Source organism: Pseudonaja textilis, chromosome Z, assembly GCF_049901715.1.
Source record: "Pseudonaja textilis isolate UNSWEBS1 chromosome Z, rPseTex1.2, whole genome shotgun sequence".
NCBI lineage: Eukaryota > Metazoa > Chordata > Lepidosauria > Squamata > Elapidae > Pseudonaja > Pseudonaja textilis.
In genome coordinates this window covers 81,328,713-81,344,005 of record NC_142008.1, presented here as the reverse complement: position 1 = coordinate 81,344,005, position 15,293 = coordinate 81,328,713, and the positions used below count along the sequence as shown (strand labels likewise).

General features: G+C 36.3%; 1 protein-coding gene across 8 annotated transcripts in view; it reads left to right on the top strand.

Moving 5' to 3' along the window:
* EPHA5 (EPH receptor A5) overlaps positions 1-15,293 on the top strand; it is a 168,951-nt gene that overhangs the window by 142,180 nt on the left and 11,478 nt on the right. For all 8 annotated transcript variants that reach the window (XM_087916034.1, XM_087916040.1, XM_087916039.1 and 5 more), the window contains one exon: positions 5,278-5,471. In XM_087916034.1, the coding sequence (XP_087772160.1) occupies positions 5,278-5,471 (194 nt within the window). The remainder of the gene's footprint in view (positions 1-5,277; positions 5,472-15,293) is intronic.

Genomic DNA, 15,293 nt, shown 5'->3' with positions numbered 1-15,293 from the left:
GGAGGAAGATAAGAAGAGAAAGTCTTGGTTAACCGGGTTAAACTGCAAAAGCAATAATTAAGGGACCCTGGAATTTATACTACAAAAAAAAAGTAATATTCCCAAAGAAGACTTTGAAGCAGCAAACGAGAGAGAAGGGAAAGGATATGGTTTTCTCTCTGTCTCTCCCTTTCCCTATATTGACAGCTAAGAGATTTAAGCAAGAAATTGGAAAAAAAAATCCACTTTGACATTAATAGGCATTGAAGCTGAAAATAAAATATCAATGGGATAATAAAGATTTCTGGATACTTAAAAGCTTTTAAAAGCAGGAAAGGAGAGAAAAAGAATAAAAGGGCAGGATCTGGAAAAAAGGGAGAGACTGCCTGGAATTAAAAGGAATCTACAGTAAAACTTTAACAAGATTTCTAAAAGATACATTTTAACTGAAACTTGGCAACAAAATAGTAGAACCCCAGGAAGAGAAAGTGGAAAAAAGAAGCAAAAAGAAACAGCTTGGGAGTATTTGGACTACTTGGTGATCTCTGGATTTTTGGTTATTGTATTTGAATGACTAAAATCAATCGGGTGATTGTTTACAAGTTTTTAAAATGGCACCACTTTTAGAAGAATTGAAGATGTAACTTAAAAAGTACAAAGAAGATGCACAAGAAGGAAGAAGTTCTTTTGGCTTCATATTTCAATTTTTTGAAATGGAGATTTGGAACTATGAGAAACAACAAGAAACACCTGCAGAACAAGAAGATTGGGACAAAGAAGAAGCCATCTTTAATGAACAAGTAATTTTATGTGGGGAAGAAAAAGCAAAGGGAGGGAAAGAGAATGAAAAGTTTAAGATTTAAAAAAACAACCAAAGAAAAGAAAAATAGTTTGAAAAACAAATATAATATTGGAAAGCAACAGAAAAGGGGAATACAGAAGAGAGAAATAGAAATAAAGAGACAAGGGGGTAAAAAAAGGGAGGGAGAAGAAGAGAGGGAAGAAAGAAAGGAAAAGAAGTTGCAAAGGACAGAAACAAGATATAGAGAAACAGGGCCTATTTAGAGATAATGGGTGAAAACTTAATTGTAAAAAGGATTCTGTAAAGGTACACAAGACTGTATTGTATTATATTGTTATATTAGAAATAGAAATAACTTTAGAAAATTTGAAAGAATGTATGATTAAAATGATGAATAAAATAGTTATTGTAACCCAGTGAAATGTTTGTTAATAAATGAATGAAATAAAATGAATGAGAGAATTGAATTAGGAAAGGATGGGAACATTTTAATTATTTAATGTTTTATAAAATACAAGCGAAGAGGAATAGGGGAAAAAAATTAATTATGGAAAGCTTATAATTGTTCCCAAAGAAGTATGATATTTAATTGAAAAGTAATGTTAAAGAAGTTAAGATTTTAATGACCATTAATATATAATCTTTTTTAAAAGAATATAGTGTGTATTTTAAGAATGTACCAAGCAGAATTCGAATGGAAGTTATGTATTATATTGAATGTTATAACTTTAAGGTATATATTGAAGCTTATAGAAGAGTTAAATGGAAAAAACTAAAAGATATAAAGGTGTCATACTCCAGTTAGTAACTACAGGAGAAAATTCGTTTAATGAGAAAAGATAATATGAAATTGAAACAGGACAGACAAAAAGTATAAATATAATGATTTGAATTGAGATGAGATAATCAAAATAAAATTGAGAAAATTAAAAGAGGGGAAAAGCTATGTAGAAAATGTAAAACAGCAATAAGATATGGAACAGAACATAAAAATGAGCATGAAATTGAATTTGTGTCTGTACGAAGAAGTGTAACCCGGGACCATGCTACTTTCAAAAAAGATGTTTTGTTTGTATTATGTTTTTTTTTTGTGAAAACTCAAATAAAATTTACAAAAAAAACCCCAATAGATCTAGTTCTTTTGGCAGCCATAGCATGCTGCTGATTCATACCTGATCAGGACCAGGACATCCAAATCTTTCTCACAAGTACTACTACTAAGTTAGGTGCCACTTTTCTTGTAATCGTGCATCTGATTCTTTTTACATATACGTGCAGAATCGTATATGGTCCAACATTCATCTCTACCAACATCCTTTGGAACCTCTGGATACCCTGTCTTCTAGGGTATTTACAATCCCCCCCCCAATTTTATGTCATCTGAAAATTTGAGAAGAATACCATTTTTATAACCCTTCTCTAAATCGTTTATAAAAATATTAATTTCTCCATGTGTGTGTATATGCTTTCAGAATAATTTTCCATATTCTAGCACTTTATTGTCCTTTTCCTTTCTCTAAATAAATATGTCTCATCCTATATTTACATTTACTTCAATTTATTCAATCAGAATAGAGCTGGAAGGGATCTTGAAGGTCTTCTAGTCCAACCCCCTGCTCAAGCAGGAGACCCTATACCATTTCAGATAGGTGGTTGTCCAGTTTTTTCTTTAAAAACCCTCTATGATGAAGCACTTACAACTTTTGAAGGTAAGATATTCCATTGGTTAGTTGTCCTTATTGTTAGGAAGTTTCTCCTTTATTCCAAGTTGCTTTTCTCCTTGAATAATTTCCATCCATTGTTTCTTGTCTTGCCCTCTGGTTCTTTGAAAATAAGTTGACCCCCTCTTCTTTGTGATAGCCCGTCAAATACTGAAATACAGCTAGCCCTTCATTCTGTATACTGACCATGCCCAATTCCTGCAACCAGTCTTCATATCTTTTTGACTACAAGGCCTTAATCATCTTAATTGCTTTTCTTCACATTTTTTTTCAAAATCTCAACCCTTTTTTTTGTAATGTGGTGACCAAAACTGAATGTAGTATATTCCAGGTGTAATCTTACTAAGGATTTATTAAAGGGTACTATGTGATTTTGATTCTATGCCTCTGTTTATACCATGTTTCCCTGAAAATAAGATGAGGTCTTATTTTCTTTTGAACCCCAAAATAAGCGTTTGGCCTTATTTTGAGGGAGGTCTTATTATTTTTGAGGTGCAGGAGACGGTGAGAGTGATCACCTCATGGCTGCTCGGCCCCTTAACCTCGGCCTGTGGCCCATGGATCACCTGATCTAGTGAGGGTTGGAAGTTCTCTCCGGGCACCTGGAAATGTTTCTGGCACACTGTTACTTGCTCTAGCCCTGTCGACCTGGGACTGGGGGAAGGTGGACTGATGCTGGAGCTCTGAACAGTGGTCAGTGCAGGCTCTGTCAGCACAGCCATGAAGTGGGATTGGCATGGCTGATCCTTGCCTAAGCTGGACACACTGCCGCCACCTGGAAGGAAGAGAACATGAGAAATGGGCTCTTTTGCAGTGCCTTCTCTCCCTCTGCTGATTTTGGCCACTGAGGGAGGGAGAGAGGGAGAATGAGAGGGAGGGAGGGAGAGGGAGAGGGAGAGGGAGAGAGAGAGAGAGAGATGAATAAACGACCGAGTATATACCTGTCAGTTGGCTTCCAGCACCAGAGAGGACGGGGAAAGAAAGTAGCCAGACTGCTATTGCCTTTCATTGGGGTGTGTGGAGCGAGTCAGAGGTCCTCTTGCCATCTCTTCTCACCCCCTCAATGGGTATGGCAGGGCTTCCTGTACCTCGCTTAGCCACCCACTCCCTTTATCGAGGTGGCAGGTGGGTATGGGTGAGGAGAGAGAGAAAAGGTATTCCCAACTCCCAGTTTCTTCCCAGTAATTCTGTCCCTGCCCTTCAACATCGGCTGTTAAAAATGAGGATTTTCTGGACAGAAAAGTTTGCCCTATCCACCACCACGCAGGTGCTCTCACTTCCTTCAAGGCTTCCTTTGCCTACTGGTACTTGATTTCCAGCTCTGACACATTTCTTGCCATTGTGTGCAGGGAAACAAGTTTTTGGGACTACTGTAAAAAAAGTTCAATCAACTATTTCAACTTCTCACAAGAAGTTTTTTTTTTTTACAGTAGCCCCACAAACTTGTTTCTCTGCACACAATGGCATTCCCCCACCCAACTCCTCCCCACCTGCCACCCCCTCAGTAAAGGGGACAGGTGGTTAAGCGAGGGGCAGGAAGCCCTGCCATGCCCAGCAAAGGGGGAGAAGAGAAAGCAAGAGGAGCCCCGTTTTGCTCCATGCGCCCCAATGAAAGGTAACTGGCTGCTTCCCTTCCCTGCCCTTTCTGGTGCTAGAAGCCAACTGACAGGCACATACTCAGTCATTCAATCATCCTTCTCTCCTCACCCTTACTTGCCATCCAGGCACCTGCCAACTATGTGGAACACCCTCAGAGCGGCCACTTCACAACCCAAGCCACCTTCTCTTAATGGCTCCTGCAAAAACAGAGGTAGACCCAGCAATGCACCTTGCTCCTCCCCCTCATTACCTACTGATAATGGTGTGATGGTCACAGCAGGCCATTACACCATCCATGAAACAGCTGCTTCGGCAATGCCACTCAGGCCACTGCCTCCAGCAAGCATGGCCACTTTTGCAGCTGCAAAAGTGGCAGGAGATCCAGTGATGGGCCCCATGTTTTGCTGGGCCTCCTCATTGCTTGCCAGGCAGACAGCATGAGGTGAGGAGGCAAGGCTGGAGCGGGGGGAAGGGATGGAGGAATATGCCCCACATGTACCTGCCATCCATGCGGGACACCCTTGTGGTAGACCCAGTGACACATCTCGCACACCCCTTCTTACCTATTGGTAATGGTACAATGGTTGCAGCAGGCCATCCCACCATCTACAAAAGAGCTGCTTCATTGGTCCTGCTCAGGCCGCCACCTCCAGCAAGCATGTCCGCTTTTGCAGCTGCAAAAGTGGCAGGAGGTCCAGCGACATGCCCCACATGTTGCTGGGCCTCCTCGTTGCTTGGAGTACAGACAGCACGAAGTGAGGAGTTGAGGCACCCTTACCTATGTCATGTTTATGACAGATATAACCTGGGGTCTTGTGATCCCTTTTTGCAACCTCCTGACAGGCAAAGTCAGTGGGGAAATCCAGATTGACTTAACATACATGTTGTAGCTTAACAACTGCAGCGATTCCTTTGACAACTAGCAGAAAAGGTTGTAAAATTGCAAATCCCAACCCAGCCAGCCCAGGGCACCCACAGTGCCAAATCCCATAGACAGAATTTTCCAAATATATAGCTTTTCATACCATCATTTGTGTAGACTTAATGTTATTAGCAGGTTCGTGGTCTGAATGTTTTAACAATAGAAATCTCTTGTGTTCCATTTTCAGGGGAATTTTGATTACAATAATTTTTATTAAAGAAGAACATTCAGGAATTTGATTGATTTTTCCTTAGGTGATTAAGGCTGTTGAAGAAGGTTATCGTTTGCCAAGTCCCATGGACTGCCCAGCTGCTCTCTATCAGCTAATGTTAGATTGCTGGCAGAAGGACCGAAATAGCAGGCCCAAATTTGATGAAATAGTCTGCATACTGGAAAAGCTCATTCGGAATCCCAGTAGCCTGAAAACATTAGTGAACACATCAAGCAGGTATAAAATCAAATTCATGCCATATTATCTTTCTATATTTGATGCTAGGCCTCTCTGGTTTGATGAAATATCTCAATTTTTATTATTGTCAAAATACAAATTAATTTTCTGATTTGTAAAGTGGTGCTACCCTAAATTGTTTCATGTTTTGCTGTTCTGAAACAGAAATGGAGAATCCAAAAAACATGAACTAATTGTAGGCTTCCAGAACCTCAAGGCCAATTTCAACAGCATTTTTCTGTCTTGAAAATGAAATGAAAGTTAAACTAAACTGATAAATATTTCACTGCTTTTCATATGTGTATTTTACTTTTTGAAAACAAATTTATTTAAAAGAATCCATTGTCTATGGGGATTCTCAGTCATACATATCATAGTTGTCCCAAAGGTGCTTTTCCAAGAGGCAACTGGATTTTCTGGTTTTTCTTTTCTTCTTTCAAAGGAAAAACAAAAAGTCCAGTTGTATCTTGGAAACGCACCTTTGGGACGAAATAATCCATTGTTTTTACTTTTGTAGAATGTGGCATATATACAAAGCTAGTCAATCTTAAGGAATTAATACTTCTTTTTTATTTTTCAAATTTAAAAAAAGTTTAAGAATCATACATTTAAAACATTAAAAAAACATTAACAAAAACAAACGAGCATGTAAACAGATATATATACAAATATACATTTTGCAGCAAAACTTGAGCAATGGTTACACATTTTTTAACATTTTTTACCAATAACGTGATCTGCCTTGTTACAATACCTTCTTCGTTCTTTCAATGTTTTAGTTTCACAAAATGCTATATGATTAAACGCACGTCTTCAATAACTTTATAACTTATCCAGTTGTCAAATATTGCCTTTTCTTGAACCATTCATACCAGCAATTCCATGTTTTATAGTAATCACTGTCTTGGTTATTTTTTAGTAGGTTAGTTAGGCTATCCATCTCTGTGCACTCGTGAATTATTTTTGATGACCATCTCCTCTGAAAGGATGGTAGACAGTTTCCAATTTTGTGCATAACTTATTCTAGCTGCCGTTATAATGTGTAAAATTAAATATTGGGGTTTTTTTCCATTTTTGAATCTATCATAACCAGCAAGAAAGTTTCAGGTTCAAGTTTTACTTCTTGTTTAGTTATATTTAAAATCCAATTTTTGATATTTTTCCAAAACTTTTGCGCAAATGGACAGGTCCACCACAGTTACATTTCCAGCAGTTTGGGGGGAGGTTTGGGAACATCTTAGCCAGTCTCACGGGTGGCAAGTGCCAACGATACACCATTTTATAGAGGTTCTCTTTATACAGGCTGACACAGTTAATTTGTAGTTTGTTTTCAAAATATGTTCCCACTTGTCTAATTCAGTACTGTGGCCCACATTTTTTGCCCAAATTATCATACACTCCTTGACTGTTTCTTCTTTTAGTTTATAATCCAATAGATATTTATATATTTTACTAATCATCTTCCTTTCCTCTCCTTGCCAAATTTTATCTAATTCTTGGTAGGTCATGTTAAATTGCCAAATTGTTCTTTATCTTTTTTATAATGGGACTGTATCTGCGCGTAGGGCCACCATGGTATCTCTTTTCCTAAAATTTGTATTTGATTCCTAGCCTTTAACTCTCCATTTTGATGTAATAAAGCTTTATATCTTACAATAGTATTAAAATCTAAAACATTTGGATGTGTAACTGCCTCCATCGCAGATAACCTCAGTGGGACTGTTGAGGTAATTCCCCGTTAGGAGAATAAGCGCATACAGGGAGATGTAGTGAGAGTAGTGAAGAATAACACACACAGAGCACACAGATACACTGTACAGTAAATGTAGGTTTTTACTTCCGATAAACATTAAAGCAAAGTCCAAAAACAAGCAGTCCAAGTCATTCAAGGTAAAGCAGTCAGTTTTCAGTTCAGGGATAATCCAAATATCAAAGTCCAGTATCAAAAATAGTTCAGTAACAGACTTACATCAACGATCAGTAACAGTCATTAGGAGGAACGGCAACTCTTTCCAACAGAAGGAATAGAGATTCACACTGAAACTAAACAACCCAGGTTTCTGGCTCCATCTTATGGCCATTTGCAGAACCACACCCAATTACAGTTTTAGTATTCTCTTAAAGATGTAGTATTAAAATGTCTATCCTAGTTTATATATTTCCAACCCCAATACCTGTTAGGTGACTTACATTCCTAACATTCTCCCCTTTGGGTCAGACAATATATACAACCTTACATTCTAAGTCCATAATCCTCACAAGCCTTATGCTTTATAGAGCCTTGGGCCTTTGTAAAATGATCTGCTATATTGTTTTCTGACATACAGTATTCTAGCTTAATCATCTTACTTTGCATACATTGTCTCACATTTAAATATCTTAAATCTGTGTGTTTTGATCTTGTCTTAAGAGCAATATTTGAAGCCATTTGTATTGCTGATTGGTTGTCTTCATAAACAACAATAGAATCTGTTACATCAATTTCCATATCAATTAATAGTTGCTTATAATAAACTAAATCTGTACATAATAAAGACAAACATGAGAATCCAGCCTCCATTGTTGACAAACTTAAATGTTTCTAATAGATCTCCATCCAATCAGCACCTTTCCCAATAATACTACAGTACCCGATGTAGATTTTCATGTATTTATGTCTGTAGCAAAACTTGCATCGTCATATGCATTGTTTGTTTCAGATATCTTAACACCCACTTAGCAGCTTGCCAGTGCCTTTGAGTTGACTCAGCATTAAATCTAGCTAATTGATTAACACTGTATGCTATATCTGGCCTTAACCAATTACTGAGATAAGATAAACTACCAATCAAGGACTGATAGATGTTCTTATCAAAAACAGGACTTTGAACATCACTGTGGCTAAACTCCTGGCTCACTGGTGTTTTAGCCGGTTTACAGAGCTCCATTTTAAAACTTTTTAGTAATTGGTTAATTTTATCTGCCTGTGAGATTTTGTATCCTCCCCTAGTTTTATCTATCTTTAATCCAAGATATTGTTTGATTTCTCCTAACTTTTAACTTAAATTTCTTCTCTAACAGTGATATTATTTTAGTAGCTTCTTGTTCAGTTTTGGTGATTAATGCTATGTCATCAGTAAATAATAGCAACAATGAAATTATACCATTAGTTTCCTTTTTAAACAAACATGGATCAGCCATGCCAGCTATAAAACCTGTCTTAGTTAATTCTTTAATTATACACTGGCTCCACTCATATCCTGATTGCTTTAAGCCGTAAAGACGTTTTTTCAATCTCCAGCAATCAGCTGTATTATCTTTTTTGATACCTAAAGGTTTCTTTAAATAAGTAGTGTGTTGCAATGGTGCAAGCAGATATGACCTCTCTACATCCAAATTATTTATAATGTATTTCTCTTTAGCTACCCACATTAATGCTGCCCTTAATGTAGTAGCCTTCAGACTAGGTGCAAACACTTCATCATAGTCATTTGCTGTCTGATTGAATCCTTGTGCTACTAACCTGGCTTTATGGGTAACAATCCCATCTACACTAGTCTTAAGTTTATAAACCCATTTACATCCTATGGCATGTTTACCTGGTGGTAACCTGACATTTTCATATACCTCCAGTTTTTGTAAGGATTTCAGTTCCTTATCCATTGCTTCCTACCAAGCAGCCTGATCCTTAGTAGGATACAGTTTTAGTTCACTGTAGTTACTTGGAACTGTATTCACTTGGCATACAACACTAGCCTGATATCTATCAGGTGGTCGTGTTACTTGGGTTGAATGTCTTGGTAATACAGGGCTTACTGGTGGACTCACCTGTGTCATCTGCTCCTGTTCTTCTACCTCCTCCTGTTCTTGTTCTCCTACTTCCTCCTGTGCCTGTTTTTCCTCTTTAATGGCTATTCGTGGTTTATTTATTTCATCTTTAGGGACTACTTTGGTGTCAATAATAATATCATTGCTGGATTCCTGTTCCAGTTTATTCTACCCAATGTGCTCAAGAAATTTTGTACTAGCGGAAAAACTTCCAGTTTGAGCTTCTTTGATGACGGACTGAAACCTCGTCTCTGTGAGACTTCGATCCATGCTCGCCACTGGAGTGCCCCAAGCCAGCTGGTTTCGAAGCTAAGCCACCTCGTAGAGGTGGTGAAGTAGGGGGAGACTGCCTGCAGGGTTGAGGAGAACCGCATCTCTCCTCCCCAGCTGGCCATTACTCCCTTTCCTGAAGGCAGTTGTAGCGGTGGTCAGAAATGGCCACCACAAAGAAGAACTTGACCAGAAAAGAATGTGCAGGAGGAAGATAAGAAGAGAAAGTTTTGTTTGACTGGGTCAAACAGCAAAAGCAACAAATAAGGTACCCTGGAATTTAAATTCAATAACATTGTTCCCAAAGAAGATTTTGAAGCTGCAAAGGAGAGAGAGAAGGGAAAGGATTAGGTTTTTTTTTTCTTCCCTTCCTTATACTGACAGCTAAGAGGCTTAAGGAAGAAAGTGAAAAAAATCCACTTTGACATTAATAGGCATCTAAGCTGAAAATAAAAGTCAAAGGGATAATAAAGACTTCTGGATATTTAAAAGTTTTTAAAAGAAGGAAAGGAGAAAAAAAAAAGAATAAAAGGGCAGGATCTGGAAAAATGGAGGAGATTGCCTGAACTAAGGAATGGAACTGTAACTAAAAGGAACTTACAGTGAAATTTTAACAAGATTCCTCAAAGATACATCTTAATTGAAACTTGGTAACAAAATAATAGAACCCCAGGAAGAGAAAGTGGAAAAAAGAAGCAGAAAGAAACAGCCTTGGATTATTTGGATTACTTAGTGATTTTTGATTTTTGCATCTGGATGACTAAAATTAACCGGGTGGTTGTTTAAAAGTCTTTAAAATGGTATCACTATTAGAAGAACTGAAAATGGAACTTTAAAAATGGAAAGAAGATGCCCAAGAAGGGAGAGGTTCTTTTGGCTTCGTATTTCAATTCTTAGAAATGGAGATCTGGAACTATGAGAAACAACAAGAAACGCTTGTAGAACAAGAAGATTGGGACAAAGAAGAAGTCATCTTTAATGATCAAATAATTTTAAGTGGGGGGAAAAAAGAAAAGGAGGGAAAGAGAGTGAAAGGTTTAAGACTAGAAAAAACAACAAAAAAGACGAAGAATAATTTGAAAGATAAGTATAATATTAGAAAGCAACAGAAGAGGGGATTATAGATGAGAGAGTTAGAAGTAGAGAGACAAAGGGGTAAAAAGGGGAGGGAGACGAAGAGGGGGAAGAAGGCAAGGAAAAGAAGTTGTAAAAGACAGAAACAAGAAATGAAGAAACAGGGAAAAGATATAAGGATTGTAACCATAAGCTTGTTTAGAGATAATGGGTGAAAATTTAATTGTAAAAGGGATTCTGCAAAGGTACATAAGATAGCTTTGTTATATTACAAATAGAAATAACTTTAGAAAATATGATGATGGATAAAGTATTTATTGTAATGCAGTGGGATGTTTGTTAATAAATAAATGAATTAAAATGATTGAGAGAATTAAAAGAGAACATTTTTAATTATTAGTAATGATTTATAAAAATATAAGTGAGAAATATGGAAAAAAAAGAATTAACTATGGAAAGTTTATAAGTGTTCCCAAGAAAGTATGATATTTAATTGAAAAGAAATGTTAAAGATGTTAAAATTTTAATGAATATTAATGATAGAATTGAATTGGAATGGAATGTGTGCTTTATTTACATATATATATAATTTTTTTTCTTTTTGAGAATATAGTGTGTATTTTAAGAATGTACCAAGCAGAATTCGATTGGAAGTTATGTATTATTGAATGCTATAATCTTAAAGGTGTACATTGAAGTTTAAATAAGAGTTTGAATGGATAAAATTAAAGGATATAAAGGTGTCATACTCCAATTGGTAACTAAAGGGAAAAATTTGTTTAATAAGAAAAGATAATATGAAATTGAAACAGGACAGACAAAAGTATAAATATAATGATTTGATTGAGATGAGATAATTAAAATAAAGTTGAGAAAATTAAAAGAGGGGAAAAACTATGTAGAAAATATAAAATGGTAATAAGATATGGAATAGAATATAAAAATGAGCATGAAATTGAGTTTGGTGTCTGTATGAAGAAGTGATAACCTGGGATCATGCTTTTTCAAAAAAGATGTTTTATTTGTATTTTGTTTTTGTGAAAACCCAAATAAAACTTTCAAAAAGAAAAAAGAAAAAAAGAAATTTTGTACTAGCACTACAATAAACATGAGCTGTGCCTGGACCCCAAAATCTAAACGATCTATGGTTGGCTTCATAACCTACGAAAACTAAATTCCTAGCTCTATGTTGCCCTTTCATTCTTACTTGTGAGGGAATATTCACCCAAGCTGGAGCTCCAAATGTGTGTAGATAACTTAAATTTGGTTTTCTGCCATGCCAACGAGTGAATGGCAATTCACCAGTTGTTGTGCTAACTGCATTGTTTAACACATGATTGCTACACATTATGGCCTCACCCCACAGTATTTCAGGCAAACCTGAATCAGATAACATAGTGCGAGCCATGGCTTGTAATTTTTGCCCTCTTCATTCTACAAATGAGTTATGTTGTGGTCTTAAGGTGCAGAATGTTTATGCTCGACAACAGCCAATTTCAACATAGTTTGGAATCTTTTGTTAACAAATTCAGTCCCATTATCAGTAACTAAAATAATTACTTTACTCCTCATTTTTCTCTCAGCAAATCTTAGCCCGTTAAAGAAGTGTTGGAAAGGTTCTGTTTTGTTTTTCATGAGATAGCAGAAACCGTACCATGAGTAATGGTCCATTATACTCAAAATATAGCAGGCACCTCCCAAACTAGGTTTCTTAGGACCAATTATGTCAGCAAACACAACCTCTAAAGGTTCTTTGGTCTTAAAACCATTCAGTCTGTTTGCTGGAATAACCTTGCTTTTCTCTTGCCTACAAGCATTACAGTTTAAATACTTGCTACAGGGTTTTAATTTTACTGCCTCTGACAATTTGAGCATTTTGAAATTAATGTGCTCAGACGTCTATGCAGTAAATGTATACATTCATCATGTGGCTTAACATTTTTATAAACTGAGTTTGCCATCTGCAACTGGTCATCATGTATCACATATCAATCATTCTCTAAAGTAGCAGTAACACTTTTACCCTCTTTCTCTATTATACAGTTATCTCCCCTAAAGGTTATTACATAACCAAAGCCCTTACTGATAACAAATTAAATTTCAGTTTAGGTACATATAACATAGTTAAATGCTCATTTACACAGGAACAATATGCAGTACCTTCACCAGACGCTTTAATCTTCCATCCATTGCCAATGATACATGTTGTTTACTTGTGGACATCTTTACAAACCTCTCTCTGTCTTTAGTAATGCACTGCAATGCTCCACTATCAACAACCCACAAATCATGGTTTACAGTTGAATTGCTAGACATAGCTAAACTAACATTCTTCTTGGCCTTCTGGTGATTACCAGTATTCCGTTGTTCGCCCTTCTTACAGAATTTAGCCACATGTCCCCTAGCCCCACAAGAAAAACATTTCCTAACAGTATAGGCAGTTGAACACAAATCTTCTTGTTGTGGTTGTTCCTTCCTCAGTTGGTCCCTATCCAGCCATCTTCTTGCCTTTTCTAATAACCTTCCGGTTATGTTAGTCAATGTCAGTTCATCTCTGGTCAGGACTTCCAGTGAAGATACGTAATCATCATAATCTTCAAATTCTCCCAACACCTAGCAGCAGACTCTTCTCCATGAATATGGACTAGCCGCTGGTCACTCAGTGTTAGTCCAATTATACAAAGAGCTCATTCATTGTTCTGTTTAAAGTCAGCAAGCTTCTAGGCATCATCCTCATTTTCTGGATCCCAAGCATTTACATCCGGTGAGTCTTGAACTACATTCCATAAGCCTTCTCTACGCAGAGGTAGACTGCACTTCATAGACCAGGAAACATAGTTTGTTCCATCCAACTGGGTTATCATTGATAAACTTGTTGAAGTGACGTGTGCCATCTTTACCAGGATAGTAACCCACAATTAAACAGTAAACAGCTGTCTGTATACAGTACTGTGTATTCACACCAACTCTCAGTTATCTGAGCCTAGTATGGCCTGGGCCCATGACCAGTGCTGAGGTAATTCCCCGTTAGGAGAATGAGCGCATATAGGGAGACATAGTGAGAGTAGTGAAGAATAACACACACAAGAGCACACAAATACACTGTACAGTAAAGGTAGGTTTTTACTTCCAATAAACGTTAAAGCAAAGTCCAAAAACAAGCAGTCCAAGTCATTCACAGGTAAAGCAGTCAGTTTTCAGTTCAGGGATAATCCAAATATCAAAGTCCAGTATTAAAAACAGTTCAGTAACAGACTTATATCAACGATCAGTAACAGTCATTAGGAGGAACGGCAACTCTTTCCAACAGAAGGAATAGAGACTCACACTGAGACTAAACAACCCAGGTTTCTGGCTCCATCTTATGGCCATTTGCGAAACCACACCCAATTACTGTTTTAGCATTCTCTTAAAGATATAGTATTAAAATGTCTATCCTAGTTTATATATTTCCAACCCAAATAACCGTTAAGTGACTTACATTCCTAACAGGGACCTTGCAGTAATGTACTTTTTTAATCTTTTCCCAAATATTTAGTAGCACATTCCTTATATAATGCAGGAATTAATACTTCTGTTATAGTGAGGAACAGAGCTTACAGCAAGTTTCAGAATTCACATTCTAGATATAATTATACTCTTAGTAATAATTATAATCAAACTATAATAAGTTAAAATATGTATACAAAGCTAATTGGTTGTATGAACAACAATCAATTGATTAGACAGCTAATCTAAATCAATATTCTAATGCAATATGCAGATTGTACCAAGGATTGAATCTCTAATTGCAGTAACTTCAGCCAACATGTTCAGTAATGGAGGAATTTACAAGCTGTAGTTCACCAAAGTGAGAGGGCTACAGTTTCACTGTCTTTGGTTTATAGACTGTTGTATTTAAAATGAGAATGCATTTAATAACTTTATAATGCTATGTTTAAAGAACAAAAAAATAAATAATTTCAAAACATAATTGAAATATTTGAAAACTAAACTGTTAACTTGAATTTTTGAAAATCCAATCCTTATGATTTATTTGAAAAAATATTTTTATTGTAATTAAATTTTGACAATAATAGCAAAAATAATGTTGTGGGCAAATCTGCCTTACCTGCTTTTAAGCTTTAAAAAAATAAAGACCAAATATTTTTTAAAGTGTGGGATATATGTTACATATATTCTCTTTGTTATTTCCTCTCTTTCTTTCTGCCACTCTTCCTCTTCTATATTTTCCTACTCAAAAAATTCCAGATGCCAATCTGGCTGTATCATCTAATAATTGTCCTCCAATTAATTTTATCACTTGAATATTGCAATTTACTATAAGTTCTTTAGAAAACTGACAACTCTGGCCACAAATTCAAAGTGATGATATTATTTAAAGAAATGGGATTAGAAATTCATAACAATTTATGTCAGTATCAGCATCTACTGTATCCATTAAACAGAATGTATTGTATAATGAAGATGTGCTACATTTCTCTTGATGGATGATGAATTATTTTATCTTGTTTATTTATTACATTCATAAGCTTTCTAAATTTTAAGAACTCTAGTAGAAGATTATAGGAACAATGGCAGTAGACTCAATGTAATAGCATCTGCTTTTGCAACTTTGAAAAGAAACACACAAAATATAAAAACCAGAAAGCTCCTTATATAAATTTTGTA